The following is a 16109-nucleotide window of genomic DNA, read 5'->3' as shown; positions in this document are numbered from 1 at the left end:
GGACCAGTGTGACATATGCTATATTGTTAATTATCAAACTAAACTTTAATGTTTTATTAAATATAGCTGCCAACAATTGTGTGCTGGAATTCCTTGCAACTGCTCCATGCTGCAACAGACTGGTTGTATCGAGATTTAATTCCACACACACACACTCTGACTTCTCAGTCTTAACTGTGCAGCATCTAACAAGGGGACAAGCTTAGGGTGGATGAGAAGCCAGTTATGTCAGGGTATTCTGCCTTACCTCCTGCAAGAGCAGCATTGTAGGAGGCCTGGGAATGAAAGTGGCGGGAGGAATAATGAATAAATCACCCAGCTCATGTTCAGTGCATCGCTGAGAGCAGCCAGTAATGGTAAGTTACCCACCTCTTACACTTCCATAGCACAATGCATTGGGATATAGGGTCATGCCAGCACTTAACACACCTTTCATATAGATGCCAAATAGAAAGAAAACAAGCAGATCTACACTACAGAAAAGCTGGATTTACCATGAGGTTTTGAAATTAATTCCTATTATAGATAAGTGGAAGAACAGAATATAAATATTTCCACTAATGCAGAAGTGTGGAATTTTTCAATGTATTCTGTATTTTTTTCCCCTACTGAAGGAGGGTTGTATCCTGCTCCTACGACACTAGGTAGTGTGTGCGTGGTATGATTCATCTTTTGATGTGGGGAATGCTGGATGCCAACTTAGAACCCACTTTTCCCTGGTATAGCACCTTTAAGATTTGAAGCACTATTTTATTGTACCACTTCAGAGCCCAAAATGATTAAACAAAAAAAATCACTGTAGCCTGTATAATGTCTAATGAGACTGCCACTATACGGCAGTTTCTCTCCTATCCTTCGTCACCAAGCCATTCTAACCCAGACCTTTACTGTTCGCATTGAAACTAAGCGTGCAGTAGGCGCAGGGGTGATGCTCCTTGCTAGTTACCAGGTGCCAGAGACAGCACGTATGGCTAAGATCAGGAACTCTGCTGGGAGTAGGAAGTAATGGGCATAAATCAACCTCCTACCCAGTGTAATTTTGCATTGGTACTCACCTGCACTAATTGAATGCTGTTAGCAAAACAACAGCTAGAACATGCAGTATATAACTGGTTCCCAGCTTGTTCTCAATCAGTCGTCTTAGGAAGCAGAGTGGCTGAAGTACTGGTGACATTTTCAAGCATCAGTGCGTGAGATAAACATAGACAAAACCTTAAGTATTTGTTTTATTATTTTATTTGAATCCTGGTTTTAAATAGAAATTTCCCTGGGAGGAAGTGGCTTCAAGTAACAGTACATATATAGTATAACATTTTACTGTAAGCTTACACCTTACCATCTATTTGTGCGTTTTGTTTCCCCCTCCCACAAAAAAATAGCAAGTGTCAGGATTTTGTTTAAAAAAAAGTTTAATGCTGAATTTAATTTTACAGAAAAATGGTGCTTCTACTGAAACAAAAATGCCCAGACTTTACATTTTTATAATCAGATCAATGTGTGCAGCATCACAACTTCCATGTTTAAAAATGTCAAGCTACAACAGGTAGACCTTGTGTTGCTTAGACCCATCAGCAATAAGCCAACAGTACCTAATTCCCAACAGAAATAAATTCAAAATATATATATGAAATGTGCTGCAGAAAGACAGACTCTTGCCCCATTTTATACGCAGTGTTTGGAGCACAACTATTAGTGGATTAGAAAATAACTATTGGCCGGCATGCATCATAATGGCAAGCAGAATTATACAAATTATGAAAACTACTCAATGAAGCATTATGCTGCACCCAGGTAGATATACTTAAATAGGAAGTCCAGGCCAATTTGATCTGAGAATTGAGTTGATTCAGTTTAATCAATCAACCAGTATCCATGATGTTACAAGTACAAGATTCCTTTTTGCAGCACACGAAGTCAGGGTGGCAGTGGGTTTTGATCACACCACAGCAAACCGTGCACACAAATATACTTCAAAGTGTATTCATTGAGTGAAGGATATGGCATTTTATTATTGACACCAAGTGACCTACAAATACGTGAAATATTGTACAGAATTCTACATTTAATTTGGTTTCCTCAAGTGCTGCTTTTATTCCGCCCCCCTTTCCTATGTTAACTTGCTGTTTACGTCTTTTAAATAATAAGGCATTAAGAATATCTGAAGTGGTAAGAATGAATAGATCTTTTAGGCAGTAAGCAAAACAATAATTAGAATGCACTGCACCAAGAATGTGAATTAAAGGCTATATAAAAAAGAATTGGGCTCATGTTCTTTTATTGTTGAACTTTTATATCTAGTTGTTAAAAGTGTTAATCCCATTACAAAAAAAACCTGTGGGACCAGTACAAAATGATGCCAGAATAGACAGAGGCTTGACTAAAATCAGGACAAAGACAACGGTCATCCTTTCCTTCCAATTTACTTTTGTTTAATGTGTGCTGTTACCTGTTGTCTAACATCTAGCTGCACACAAAACAAAGCACCTGTAAACTGGAACAAAGCAGGTACTGCTTCCAGTGATAGCACCATAAAAGGGCTGAAAGTTGATTGCACACTTGAATCTTTTGAAGTCGGTGTCAAAACATAATACGTCAAAATTTAATTCAGCTCAGCCAATCTTGAACAGCACTACAAACACATTAGGGGCCCCCAGACTTGTACAACACTAGTCTGGTTAAAACCACAAATACATGAAGAAACCATTCTGAAGCCCGATAAAGTGTCAAGAATTAAATATTAGTTTGTCGGTTGCTGGCGCGGAAACATTATCTGCTATGTAGCACATTAGCAACATAAAACACTTGGAAAATGGTTCCTTTTCATCCCAAATTTTATACCTAGTAAATGCAATTTACAGTGGGAAAGGGATGTAAAGATGCACAATTTTATTACATTCTGGGGTAAACCTCATTTTAAACAACTGGTTATCTGATACACAAGAATGGGGAAAGAAAAACATAAACTTGTAATTCTAGTCCAATTAAAAAGTATTAATGTAAAACACTGAAATCAAGATCTGTCAATGCCACTTGTCTATAATAGTTCCAGGCCTCTATAAAATAGTTCTAATCTGATATCAATACTGGACTGGAAGGTGTGTGCAGTTAATCTAGTACTTTAACACTTTGATTTTAATTCAACTAATTAAGAGAAATATATAAAACATACCCTGTACCTATTGAGGATTATCCCAGTTCATGCTACCAATTTCACACCACCCGGGGCGTTCCTCTGTACACAAGTAGAATTGTAAATACAAGTAAAGCATTTACGATTGTGTTACAGATAGCAGAGAGACGCGTTCCCAGAGAATTCTAATATTTTGAAAATAAAAAAAAAATCTCCTAGATTCAAATAGTTACTGGGTTATTTCAATTGCTTTCTAGATTATAGCATGTGAACAAGGACACAAGATGGAGCACACAGCATTTCTGGCGCTGAATTTGGGTAAATGAAGAGTCATGAATTCAGTGAGAACACTAATAGTTTTTAAGACAGAACTGGAATTAGTAAACAGCACGAGTTTTTTGCCTCTTTGTTTATTATGGGTTCTAGCTCAACTGCATACCTTCTTTTTCACTGTAGTATACATACATAAATCTCACATGGTATAACAGGAATACAAAGATTTCATGCAGCTACTGGGATTTATAAATAAAATTGCCTTGAAGAAAAACTGTTGACACTCAAATGGACACTGGTTCCTGTGATCTATAACAGCATGGTAGATGGCCTTTCAAGGAACTTCTTGAACTCACTTAGCCACTGGGCACCCACTGCTCCATCCACAACACGATGGTCACAGCTCAGGGTTACTGCCATCATATTAGAAACATCATACCTGCAGAGTTAGGACAAGGTAACAGTGAGATTTTAAAACTACACATTTCCTTCACTACAACACAGAACGACAACAGCATTTAAAGAAATTAACTCAGTTGAATGGCACAAAGCTATAGAAGTGACCATTATTAACCGAATAGAAATCAAAATCACTTGATTCAAATCTGATGTATTTAATGGATACTTCCTCCGACATAAAACATTTTATTGCATTTAAAAGTTTAGCCACCTGCTGGATGACATGCTACACGACTAGCCAAAATATTCCAGGGTAAAACTGAGTTTTAAAGGTTCGGTAATTTACATATACTAAAAAAAAATTAATTCCTTTACAATACATGCACATCGCACAACAGAAAATTCTAATGCTTGGTATTTAATTTATACTAGGGGAATGCAACTTTGTGGCCACAATGTTCACTTAACAGGAATAATCTACTAAAAGTTAAGACAATAATCGCAGAAATTGCCTACCCTCTCTCATTTTCTGCAGGAAGCAGCCTTTCCTCAGATCCGCCAACAGCTAGAATGCATGCTTGGGGTGGGTTGATAATGGCCGAAAAGTTCTTTATACCATACATTCCTAGGTTAGATATTGTAAATGTTCCACCCTAATGTCGAGAAAAACGGTGGGTTAAATAATACGTACGATTCTTTGTTTAGAAAGCGTGACCATGTTGCCCAATGTTCCCTTTAAGCTGCGCGGCCGCGCTCCAGGGATCTCGCGCAACCAGCTTTTGAACTGACAAAACCACCCACAAGTGGACCTCTGATTGGAGTGTGCAGCCCGTTAAAGGGGCCCTCCAAAAAAAAATGATGGGGAACATTGCTGTCTACCGCATTACTGATCCATACAGATTCATTACGTTTCACATGCAGATCTAAACTGAACTTGACAGTGTTACGTCCGTGTAATAATAAAAGGACTGCAGAGAACGGTACAACAGGTGTTTACTCAACGTGGTTCAAACTGTAACTGAAACAAGAGATTACTACTCAGCGTTATATACAGGTGTGGTCACTGCCAGTACTACAGTATACATGAGCTGTAGAAAGTAGTTCCCCCCTTAAAAAGGTACATACATTACAGACAGCACTTTTTTTTTAAACTGTAACTCACTGGGAAAGCCACGCTCTTTTTATAAAAAATAAAAAAAATTACATCTTTCTGGTTTAATAGAGAAAAGCTCCCAAAAACCGCTGAAAGGCGAGGGATTCGCTGGGGTCTGACCAAGGCTGTACAACTGAAGCATAACTTCCTCCTCTTTGTATTCCAGCTCCCTGGAGGTAAAGGCCAACATTCCATTGGCCTTTTTGGATTACTTTTTCTACCCATACACTAGATTTTAGCGATTTGTGTACCTGGACACCCAAATCCCTTTGCTCCTCCAGTGTTCCTAGTCTCTCGCCATTAAGAAAATATTCCAATTTGTCTTTCTTGGATCCAAAGTGCACGACTTTACACTTCCCCACCTTAAACTCCATCAGCTACAATTTTGCCTGAATCTTCCCATTTATGTCTTGTATTCTTCCACATACCCGCGATAGTACCACGTTATTTCTTTCCATACGTTGTAAAAAGTGAGGTACCAAAAGCAGGGGGACAGATGCACTGGATTCTTCTTTTCAAATATTAATCCTTACCTGAAATTCATGGGGCTGGAGTTTTCCTTCACGAGCCTTTTCAGCTAGGGATTTCACATCATTATTGATGGAGGCCAGTCCTTTGATGTGTGCATTAAACACTATGGGAGTAATCAGACCAATAGGCGTACTCACAGCCACACTGACGTCCACAACATGGTTTCTGATGGGAAACAGACACCAACTTAAGTTAGTCCATTTGATCCTTTCCACCAGCTAACTTCTAGTCAAGGAAGGTTTAACCCCACCACAAATTTGTGGAGCAAGTTGTTGCTGATCAGTTAATATTAATTAATCACAATACAGAATAATTGATCAAATTTTGCTGGCTTTCAAGAAAACCCTTGGTACACAGGGGGTCGAGCAAGTGTGCTATTTCTATTGTTTCTGTGACTTGGGTTCAAATACAAGTCAGACGGATGGGATAAATGCCCCCTCCCTCTACTAGATACTGGATGGGGCAGTTGTATGTGGAATGAGTTGAGGCACTCACGTACCAGTTTTTTTTTTTTTTTTTTTTTAAATGGGCACAGAGCCACTGTTCAGAGTTCAGCACAAGTTGCTATTTAATGGTTAATGCGTTAACTCTGTTTCTCTCCACAGATGCTGCCCAACCTGCTGAGTATTTCCAGCATTTTCTGTTTTTAGTTCAGATTTCTAGCGTCCGCAATATTTTGCTTTTGTTATTTAATTGGTTGTCTCAGTCAGGAGGAATTGGAAAAAGCCCCACTGATGCTGCTTTTCTGAGTTTGGGCAAGGCCCACTGTTTAGCAAAGTAGAGTGCGCTCTACTCTTTACCTAGCTCACCTTGCACCTAATCCGTGAGCTTGGCGTGGATGCTGGGTACGAACAGTAGAACCATTCTATTCCCCAATACTAGACAGGGCTAACTTTGGTGTCCACAATAACTCTCAACCTGTCCCCTACCTTTGAACATACTCTCAGTTTTACAGGCCACTGCAACATACACCACTCAGGGTTCTGCTACCACTAACTCTTATTATTCATTCATGGGATGTGGACGTCGCTGGCAAGTCCAGCATTTATTGCCCATTCCCAATTGCCCTCGAGAAGTGCTCTTTTCTTTAGCCCAACGGCATTCCAGGCCAAATCCTGCCCGTTAGTCTTGTACCAGTCTGACAAGTGCTTCAAAATGTTTCAAACACACCAGCCTAATTGGTTGCATAGCAATGGCATAAACCGAGCCACATCCTTGTGAATGAGACAAAAGTCACAGCCATAATGTTAACGTTTCAAATTGACAGCTTGATGAAAGTTCTAATCATCTTTCTTTAAAAGACTGGTGTTAGTCTCGCTTTGTAGAGGGCAGCAATATTAATGGCACATGTTCTCGTTCATTGCCATTCCCCATTTGCAGGTCAACTGTAGAGAACGTTACAAAGCTGTAATAGTTTTAGACCCTAATTGCCATCCCTCCAAAATGTAAAATTTTCCATCCAAGTTTTGATATACTGTGAAATTTCACATCACATGACAGGAAGGGTACACCTCTGTTTAAAATGTTCTTACTACTTCTATTTTGAAAGGTTACATACCATTTTACATGCTAGTAACACACTAGATTTTAAACAAAGGCAACTTGCTTCAAATAAAACTGACACATTCTAGACATTTGAATCTGTAGACTGCCTACTCACTGTCTGATAACCGTGTCCAGCCAAGAGGAATTTACTTCGGGAATCTTTAGGCATGCCAAAGCTGAAGCCTTTATGAGAAAATCATTCACTGACAACTTAATGTTTTCAGATTTGATTTCCTATAAATGAAAGGACCAAGATTATTAATAATCTCCCAGGATAATCTGCCATTTTACAAGTCACAAAATGGCAACTTCACTTTTAAACTTGCTGAATATTCTTTGATTGTAGCTAAGCAGTGATTCTCTCATCAGTAAGAAACCAATGATGGCAATAAGTCTGGATAATATTTCCTAATGTATTATTGTACAGAATACACAAAGATTTGTGCTGCCATTAGAACAGTAGATGAGGATAAAAAGACTGCAATCAGATCTAGATGTGATGGGGGAAATATGCCCACATCTGGCAGATGACACTTAATGTAGATAAAGGTAGTGTTACGCATGTGGATAGGATGAATGCCAAGCATGTATGCGCCATGCAGGACTCTGAACTGAAACTTGTTGAGCGGGAAAGAGACCCAAGTGTTATAGTGCACAAGTCTCCAAAGATTCAAAATCAGTGCCACAAGACTATAGTAAAAGTTAACAGAGCATTGGGATGTATTACTAGGACAACCCAATATTATATAAAAAGCACTATAATGTCCTGTAACAAGACCATGGTTAGCCCTCATCTAGAATAGTGTGTTCATTTCTGGTTAACCCACATGGTGGGTAATAGAGGTCCTAGAAAAGGTTCAGAGGGAAGCCACGAGGATGATACACAGCTTAAAAGCCCCTAGTTATCACAATAGGCTTACAGCCTTCCGGACTCAATATCGAGTTCAACAATTCAACAATTTCAGATAATAATCCCTGCCCCCATTTTTGATGCAGTATGATTTTGCCATTCCCATTTGCAACATTTTCACAGTATGTTCTTTCAAATTCCTTCCTCCCCTCCTAACCCCCTGTCTCTGCACCTGCTTAATATGTTACATTTCCAGCTTTTTCCAGTTCTGATGAAGGGTCCCAGACCTGAAACATGAACTCTGTTTCTCTCTCCACGGATGCTGCCTGGCCCGCTGAGTATTTCCAGCATCCGCAGTATTTTGCTATTATATATAGGCTTAGAGATATGGCTCTTTTTATTCTAGAAAAGCATAGACAAGAGATTTTAATTGAGGTATTTAAAATAATGAAGGGACTAGACTATCTGTGTGGATAGACTATTTGAATGAATAGGTAGGGAGGACCGGAGGATGTTTGTAGAAGTTGAGAGCTAGGACTAGATGTCAGGAGGTTTTTTGCTTTTCACAGACGGCCAGTGACCTCTGGAACAAGTTGCGAACTTGAGCAGTTAAGTGCAGATTTGCAGAAAAATGTTTAGAAGAGAGCTGGACGAGTTCCTGGATGAGGCTGTTATCACTGCATAGGTGGGGCGTTGGGTCATACCCCTCCTGGAAATCGGCTTGATCACCTCCGTGGGTCATCGAGGAATTTCCCAGAATTGTGTTTCCCTGAACTGGCCCAGGGTTTTTTGCCTCTCCCAGGAGATTACACAGCTGCTAGTGGGCGAGAGCACTGGGGGTCATGATGCTTAATTGTAACTCGATTGTAAAGGGACAGCTTTGGCAGACCAGCTGCTCTTTTCCGGTCTGTCATTTTCATATGTGTTAGGACCGAAGGCGGATTACAGGATTGACGGTCTGCTATCCTAACCCAAGTTTTAAACAACAGGTAGGAATCAGATTCCGTGCTCCACTGTTTAGTTCATGATTTCCAGCCACATTTAGGAAGAAATCAACAGGTGGCGTTTCCACCCTGCCTCTTGGCAGCAATGCTGGCAGTAGCCCCTTTTCTCTCTCCTCTACCCCATTCTCAGATGTTAACAGTGGGTATACGGTTAGGAGAGACTAGTAAGCAAACCAAAAAAGTGAACATACCCCAAAAATGTTTATACTGAGCAACGCTCCCATTGCAGTTCCATTCATACCTCATTCAAATCTTTCCTAAGCTCCAGAATCCTATCCATGTTGACATCTATAGATAGATAATAATGGGGGATGGTCTGCTTGGACTGCATAAGACGCTGGGCTATAACCTAAGGTAAAACATAAACAAAGGAGTTAGCGACAGGAAAATAGAGGCGAGAAATACTAGTCTCTGTTGCCTCCATCCCACTTTCTAACCAGTCGCAATTTTGTCAATTGTATCTTGCCTTCCGTATATTGGTGATAGGGATATCTGTGAATGTTCCAGTGGGTACAGCAGCCACACAAGGAGCAGCTGCAGCCGGAGCCTGCAAAAAAAACAGGTAAAACAGTGAAGTATGTTAAACCTTGTGATATTGCACACTAAAAAAGGCCAGCTAAAATATGTACAATCATTTTCGTGCGCTGCACGTGCCACACTTTAATCGCGCTATGCTTTTTGGATTGATTCTTGAAAAATTTCAGCCAATCAAAAACTTGTTTCACTGTCTTCAGAGCAGGTTACAAAATTCTTTCTCCATCCTGCATCTCGCCACCTCTGATCATTTCTATATACGACACTTGCTGAACATACACCATATCCTGCCGCTCACTCTGAGCAACCTTGTGGGAAATGCATTAGTGCCATTTAAAAGCAGCTGGTAGGAACTTCCATTGTATTGTTCAATCCCGACCATAACCGGTTACGGGTTTGCTAATTGAAATAAATAGCTATTTTGGTAAAAAGTCATCTAATTAGCAATATTTCTAATGGCCACAGTGAGCTACCATAACACCCCCCTTCAACAAAGTTCACTAGTCTGAAAGCCAATTTACTCCATCTTCTTTTGTGCAGTCTTCTAACCCTTTATCATTGATGTCATGAAAGCTTCGTAGTTATTTCCTGACCATTCCAAACAATGCTAAGATTTTTTAAATACCATTTTGTAGTTCTACAGGAAACTTTGGTTTATCCGGAGGTTGTATGTCCGGAATACTCGCTCTAACGGCAAAAATCAGGAGCCATTTTCTGTAAGTTTTTTTAGATCTCGTTCTTTTTTTTCCCCCCAGTCAGCCACTGCAAGGTCTGTAGCTATAGCAACAGCTTCAGCTAGAGACACTTGCAGCTGCAGACGACTCTTTAGAAGCTGTTGCTAAGCAACAGTGTTTGTTGTCAGATACGGAGATGAAAACCTCCGTATGCTTCAACATTAACTTTGTATGTCCGGCAGTTTTGATAGATCGGCAACAGCTCGGTCCCGTCGGTGCCGGATATAACAAAGTTTCCTGTACTTTATAAAAAAAAAAAAATATATATATATATATATTGCTTTAACCACTCTCCCCAGCATAGCTAGGACTCAGTCACCAACCACGAGGCTTTCCAACATCCATTTGTCACGGCACTCTAAAATATCAGGATTTATATGAATAGTAATATTGGATATTGGAAAATGATGCAAAAACTCACTTTTCTATTGTTCCCCTTACTAATTCATGCGCTCTTAGTGGGTATGGTAGCATAGTGGTTATGTTACTGGACTAGTAATTCAGCGGCCTGGACTAATGATCTGGAAACGCGAGTTCAAATCCCACCACAGCAGCTGGGGAATTTAAATTCAGTTAATTAATTAAATCTAGAATAAAAAAAACTAGTATCAGTAATGGTGAAACTACCAGATTGTCGTAAAAACCCATCTGGTTCACTAATGTCCTTTAGGGAAGGAAATCGGCTGTCCTTACCCGGTCTGGCCTATATGTGACTCCAGACCCACAGCAATGTGGTTAACTCTTAACTGCCCTCTGAAATGGCCTAGCAAGCCACTCACTCAATTGTATAAGGCGGCTCACCACCACCTTCTCAAGGGCAATTAGGGATGGGAAATAAATGATGGCCTTGCCAGCGACGCCCACATCCCGTGAACGAATAATAAAAAAAAATCTCAACCATTAAATTGAAGAGTCTGGGAATATTTTCTATTCTGGAACCAGAACCGCTGGGAACTGCAGCGACCAAACTAATCCCACAACTCTCCCGCCTTGAGATGGGAAATCACCTCACTCCTGTGTAGTCGATTCAGGACCGAGTATCCAGAGACTCAATTGCAGAGCTTCAAAAGTGTGAACGGTGCTGGGCAATCCCCTTGCAGCAGATTTTAATAAGCCTAATATTACTGCAGCCAGTAAAATATTTTCAGTTTTGACAGTCTCAGATCTGAAAGTCAGTAAATTTGACTCTTATTTGGAGTTATTTTAAAATGAACTTACCGGCGCTACCTTTGGAGGCACGAAAGAATCAACGTCTTTTTTCCTGATTTGACCATCTGGTCCAGTACCTAAGTAAGGAAAATACACCATCAAATCAGAGCACAAATACCAATTTTAAACCAATCCGTGTGATGTCTGGTAATGTTTTACACGGCACTGCCTTTTTCCAAGGAGGGCTGAATTTTATTCATCTTTAGTTTTAAATTAATTGCAACGTGTTCAACTGTACTTTTCTTTTACAAAAACATAACCTTTCATAGCTTTTCCTAGCTCCATTCAGAAGTGATTAGCGGGTCACTGTATTGAAACAGCAAAGACTAGTTTATTTTAAAAAGGACCGCCTATCACGTTAACGTTTTTAAAAAAGACACATTTATCTCACGCCTAATCACATCTCTCAAAGCACTTCATTTAGAATGGATTGCTTTGAAGTACAGTGACTGTTATGCAGCCAAATGCAGGGGACGTTTCGTACACAGCAAGGGTCCTACAAACAGCAAATGAAATGAATGTGTTTTCGGCAGTGTTAGCCGAGGGAAAATGGTTGGCCAAGACGCCAGGAGAACTCCCTACGCTTCTTCGAAGTGTGCCGTGGAATCTTTTACATCCACCTGAACAGGCAGACATGGTCTTGGCTTAACATCTTACCTGTAAGGTTGAACCTCTGACAACGCAGCACTCTCTCAGTACTGTAGAATGTCAGCCAAATTATGGAGTGCGTCCTGAACCCACAAACTTCTGCTTTTGAGGCAAGACTGCTACCAACTGAGCCAAGCTAATCAACATATGCTCTTGGTATAAATAAATCGGCTGTGACTGTGACGTAAATAGTTCTAAACACTTCAAAAATACACCAACCCCAGTGCTGTTAACTGTAACTAGTTGCATTTCAATTTTAATGCCACTTACCTTTGATTTGTTGGAGGTCAATGCCCTTGTCAGCTGCCAGTTTCTTTGCCAAAGGACTGGCAAAGACTCGACCTTTGGGATCTCTGGGCCTGGCTGGGGTAGACACAGCTGGTGCTGCCACAGCCTGTTGTGCGAGAGGGGTAGCCTGCAACAAATTTCAGAAGTTTTGCTGAACAAACTGCAACCCAATCATCCTTTTAAACAAGAGACAAAATCTAGCAACTTTCACTGTACAAACATGGTTACGACATGCGACATTAGGGGACGGTACCTGCAAAGTCGGCTAAAATGTCTTTCCATTAAATTTATGAATACACCATTGTATTTGACATTTTATCATTAAATCTCAATCCAAATCACAAAGGACAAGTTCTCAGCACAAAACTTTTTCATCATTAAGTGCTTCAATAATAAATGCCTGCCTCTGATGTAACAACAGAAAATCAGCAATACCGAGTGTTCAATAGTTGAGGCATGTCAATTTGGGCTTGTGCTCGCTGGAGTTTAGAAGAATGAGAGGGGATCTCATCGAAACTTATAAAATTCTAACAGGACTAGACAGACTAGATGTTGGAAGGATGTTCCCGATGGTCAGGGAGTCCAGAACCAGGAGTCACAGTCTAAGGATAAGGGGTAAGCCGATGAGGAGGAATTTCTTCACCCAGAGAGTGGTGAACCTGTGGAATTCTCTGCCAAAGGCGGCAGTAGAGGCCAATTCATTAAATATATTCAAGAAGGAGTTGGATATATTTCTTAAGGCTAAAGGGATCAAGAGATATGGGGCGAAAGCAGGGACAGGGTACTGAATTTGGATGATCAGCCATGATCGCATTGAATGGCAGAGCAGGCTCGAGGGGCCGAATGGCCGACTCCTGTTCCTATCTTCTATGTTTCTATGAGTCACTGTTACAACAAATATCAGGCACTTTAGCCAGACATGAAACCCGAAGAGTTCACAGAAACCTTTGTTTGAAATGCTCTGCTGGTAGCTCAACAAGCTTATGCAGCAAGTAGCTGAGCCATATAAGGTGGTCCTAGGTTTAATCCCTGGACTCCGAGCGGATCTCAGCCGAGACGGCATTAGGGGTGTGGCGACTGGCTTTAGAACCCTGGGTCAGATAGAGGAAAATGAACCAGAATTCATGCTGCTGATCTCTATCCAACAACCCCTGCTCATGTGGACGTCAGGTGAAAGAATCTCGATTCACCCATGTTTGACCAGCCTGACAACAGTTACAGTCAAGGTTCACACCTTAAAATAACAAGCCCTTGGATGAAGTATTGCAAGTACCAAATGGCCACCAGGGATTTAACACAGACAGGAGGGGTGAAAAAACATTATTTCTTAAAAGAAAGTTTGAAGCTCCAAGTGTTACTCCTGTAGATATAGTATGTGTTCTTACTGGAGGTGGAGGTTGTGGCTTAATATCAGCAACTCCAGTTTCCACATAATCGGTGAACGCTGGAATGTCGGACTCCTTCTCTACAATGATGCACAGTGGTGTCCCAAGAGGAACGTCCCGTGTACCCTCAGCTATCAGAATCTTGGCCAAATAACCTTCTTCCATTATTTCAAAACCTAAGAGAGACAAAATGGATTGTCCAGAATACAATACTCGGATAAATCTTATTCCAGTTGGTTTTAAAATGTCAATCTAGCTGGTCAATTGGCTATCGTACATTCTAACTACATCAAACGAGGAAAACAACAACAAAAAAACCTCAATTCCCTTTTCTGGATACACCATGAATTATATTTGATCATATTTCTGCTATATGCTGCTTATTTTGAACACATCTTTGGAAATGTTTACATATTTTCATAAAATAACCTATACAAGCATCAACAATTACCACATTGCCACGTTACAATTTTGTTTAATGTCAGGTGTTACCCTACCCCAAACCATCCCCAATTTTTACACTGTCCATATACTGAGACAAGTCAAATCTAATCTCCCAACTATGGCCGCATTGTAAACATATAGTGTAACGGTGTCTGAAATCATTTTAGGGCACGGCGTGAACTAACTAGAATGAGATCAGGTCCCCAAACACAGATGTTAAAGTGCTGTTCAATGTACACAAGTGCAGTTCTGAAACACGTAATGTTTCACTCAAGTCAATGCGACGTAAGAAAACTACTAGGCACTTAGTCTGAGCGTTAAACAAAGCTTTAATCAACTGTTTTACAACATGGAGGTCTAGTTGTGTCCTTCACTAGTTCCTGTTAAGAATGTCCTGCGCAAGCTGGGCCCGTGCCTGAGTATTTATACTCTCCCTGGACAGCGCCACCCGCAGGCTGCTCAGTATTATTTCATAAGTCTTTCTTTCATGAATGACTGATTCACGTCACAATGCATACCTATTGTTGCTTTGTCTGTTTCAATCTCCGCAATGAGGTCACCTTCACACAGCTTCTCACCAACCTTCTTCTCCCATCGCTGAATGGTACCCACGGTCATTGTTGGAGAAAGAGCAGGCAGGGCAATCTGCAAACAGACAGCATACTTTGACTTTATAATCTACACAAAATTGAAAATTGAGACTTGTACATTAAGATGCAGTGCAGTATTTCACAGCTCAATTTGATATGAAACCATGGCATTTTGCAAGCTGACTGAAAAGGACGTTTGAAGTGAGAAGTTACAACATCCTAAAGTCAATTGTGATTAACAGGACTATATAAAATAAAACTGGAAATTAATTCATTGGTATATTGCCATGAAATTTGCCAGATTCTTTCTCCTTTACTTAACATTATTCTGTATTCAATTAAGTCAGAATACAGCCTGCTACAACCATTTAATGGCAGGAGAGAGGCAGGATAAATCAGACAGTTCTACGTACCAAAAAGTACCATGTATAACACATTTCCCTAGCTTACTATTGCCATTTCAATAGATGTATCCCCCCATATTAAGATTTACTAAAATTTGCAGTGTGCAAGCCAAGATTTTACAGATTGGGTTCCATTTGTTCAAGAATGTAAAAACCAGGCCGCTAACTCACAGGCCCTTTAATGTCGACAACTGATTGTGACATATAAATAGCTCCAAAACAAACACAGCAAACTTCAGTAAGAAAAATTGGTTAGTTTCCCAGATAATCCAAATTGACCTGAAACAGATAGTTTGATGTACCACTCACATTTCCATTTTCTTTTTGCTCACCTTCATGTGGGGAGGATAAGAACTGCCTGGAGCTTTGGGTGGCGATGAGGGTGCGGAAGGGGCTGCAGCAGCTGCTGGGGCCGATGGGGCAGAAGCTGCTGCCGCCGCCTCTGGATTGTAATCCTTAAAAGCTTCAATATCCTCACGGCTAGACAATACAAGTGACAGAGAAAGAGGTTTACACTTTGTGTCATCATTTAACAGCAACATGGATAGCGCAGGCAGTGTAGGACTGAATAGAGGAGGACAGGATAAGATCAGTCAAGCCCACCCTGTCCAGACATGGTACGGCTTTGTGCATCAACTCCGTTTCCGCCCCTCCGCCATCATACAATCGCCTGGGAAAAGCCTCTCCAACTCGTGGCAAACAAGCAAGCTTCCAAGCGACTGTGGTACCATTCCAATACACAATGGACAGGTTTTAGCTTTCAGCCTTGACTCAGTGGTAGCAAGCTCACCTGAATCTCAAGATTGTGGTTTTCAAGTTCCCCTCCAGGTCGTTGAGTACCTAATCCAGGCTGACACTGTCAGAGGTGCCGTCGTCAGATGCGATGTTAAACCAAGCAACTGTCTGCCCTCTCAGATGGACGCAAAAGATCCCATGGTACCATTCAAACAATAGCTGGGGAGTTCACTCAGTGTCCTGGCCAATTACT

The 16109-nt window shown here is 40.7% G+C and overlaps 1 protein-coding gene across 1 annotated transcript in view; it reads right to left on the bottom strand.

Annotated features, from left to right (window-relative positions):
* Nucleotides 1–1220: 1220 nt before the first annotated feature.
* dlat (dihydrolipoamide S-acetyltransferase (E2 component of pyruvate dehydrogenase complex)) overlaps nucleotides 1221–16109 on the bottom strand; it is a 30810-nt gene continuing 15921 nt past the window's right edge. The window contains exons 4-14 of the mRNA XM_085967905.1: nucleotides 15454–15601; nucleotides 14646–14772; nucleotides 13684–13859; nucleotides 12281–12425; nucleotides 11372–11439; nucleotides 9352–9432; nucleotides 9127–9234; nucleotides 7147–7265; nucleotides 5489–5651; nucleotides 4319–4455; nucleotides 1221–3842 (exon numbers count right to left, since the gene is read on the bottom strand). Of these exons, the coding sequence (XP_085824031.1) occupies nucleotides 3713–3842; nucleotides 4319–4455; nucleotides 5489–5651; nucleotides 7147–7265; nucleotides 9127–9234; nucleotides 9352–9432; nucleotides 11372–11439; nucleotides 12281–12425; nucleotides 13684–13859; nucleotides 14646–14772; nucleotides 15454–15601 (1402 nt within the window). The 3' untranslated portion in view covers nucleotides 1221–3712. The remainder of the gene's footprint in view (nucleotides 3843–4318; nucleotides 4456–5488; nucleotides 5652–7146; nucleotides 7266–9126; nucleotides 9235–9351; nucleotides 9433–11371; nucleotides 11440–12280; nucleotides 12426–13683; nucleotides 13860–14645; nucleotides 14773–15453; nucleotides 15602–16109) is intronic.

The sequence above is a fragment of the Somniosus microcephalus genome, chromosome 26, assembly GCF_052327205.1.
Source record: "Somniosus microcephalus isolate GS21.2 chromosome 26, FLI_Smic_1.0, whole genome shotgun sequence".
NCBI lineage: Eukaryota > Metazoa > Chordata > Chondrichthyes > Squaliformes > Somniosidae > Somniosus > Somniosus microcephalus.
This window is presented reverse-complemented; position numbering and strand designations above follow the sequence as displayed.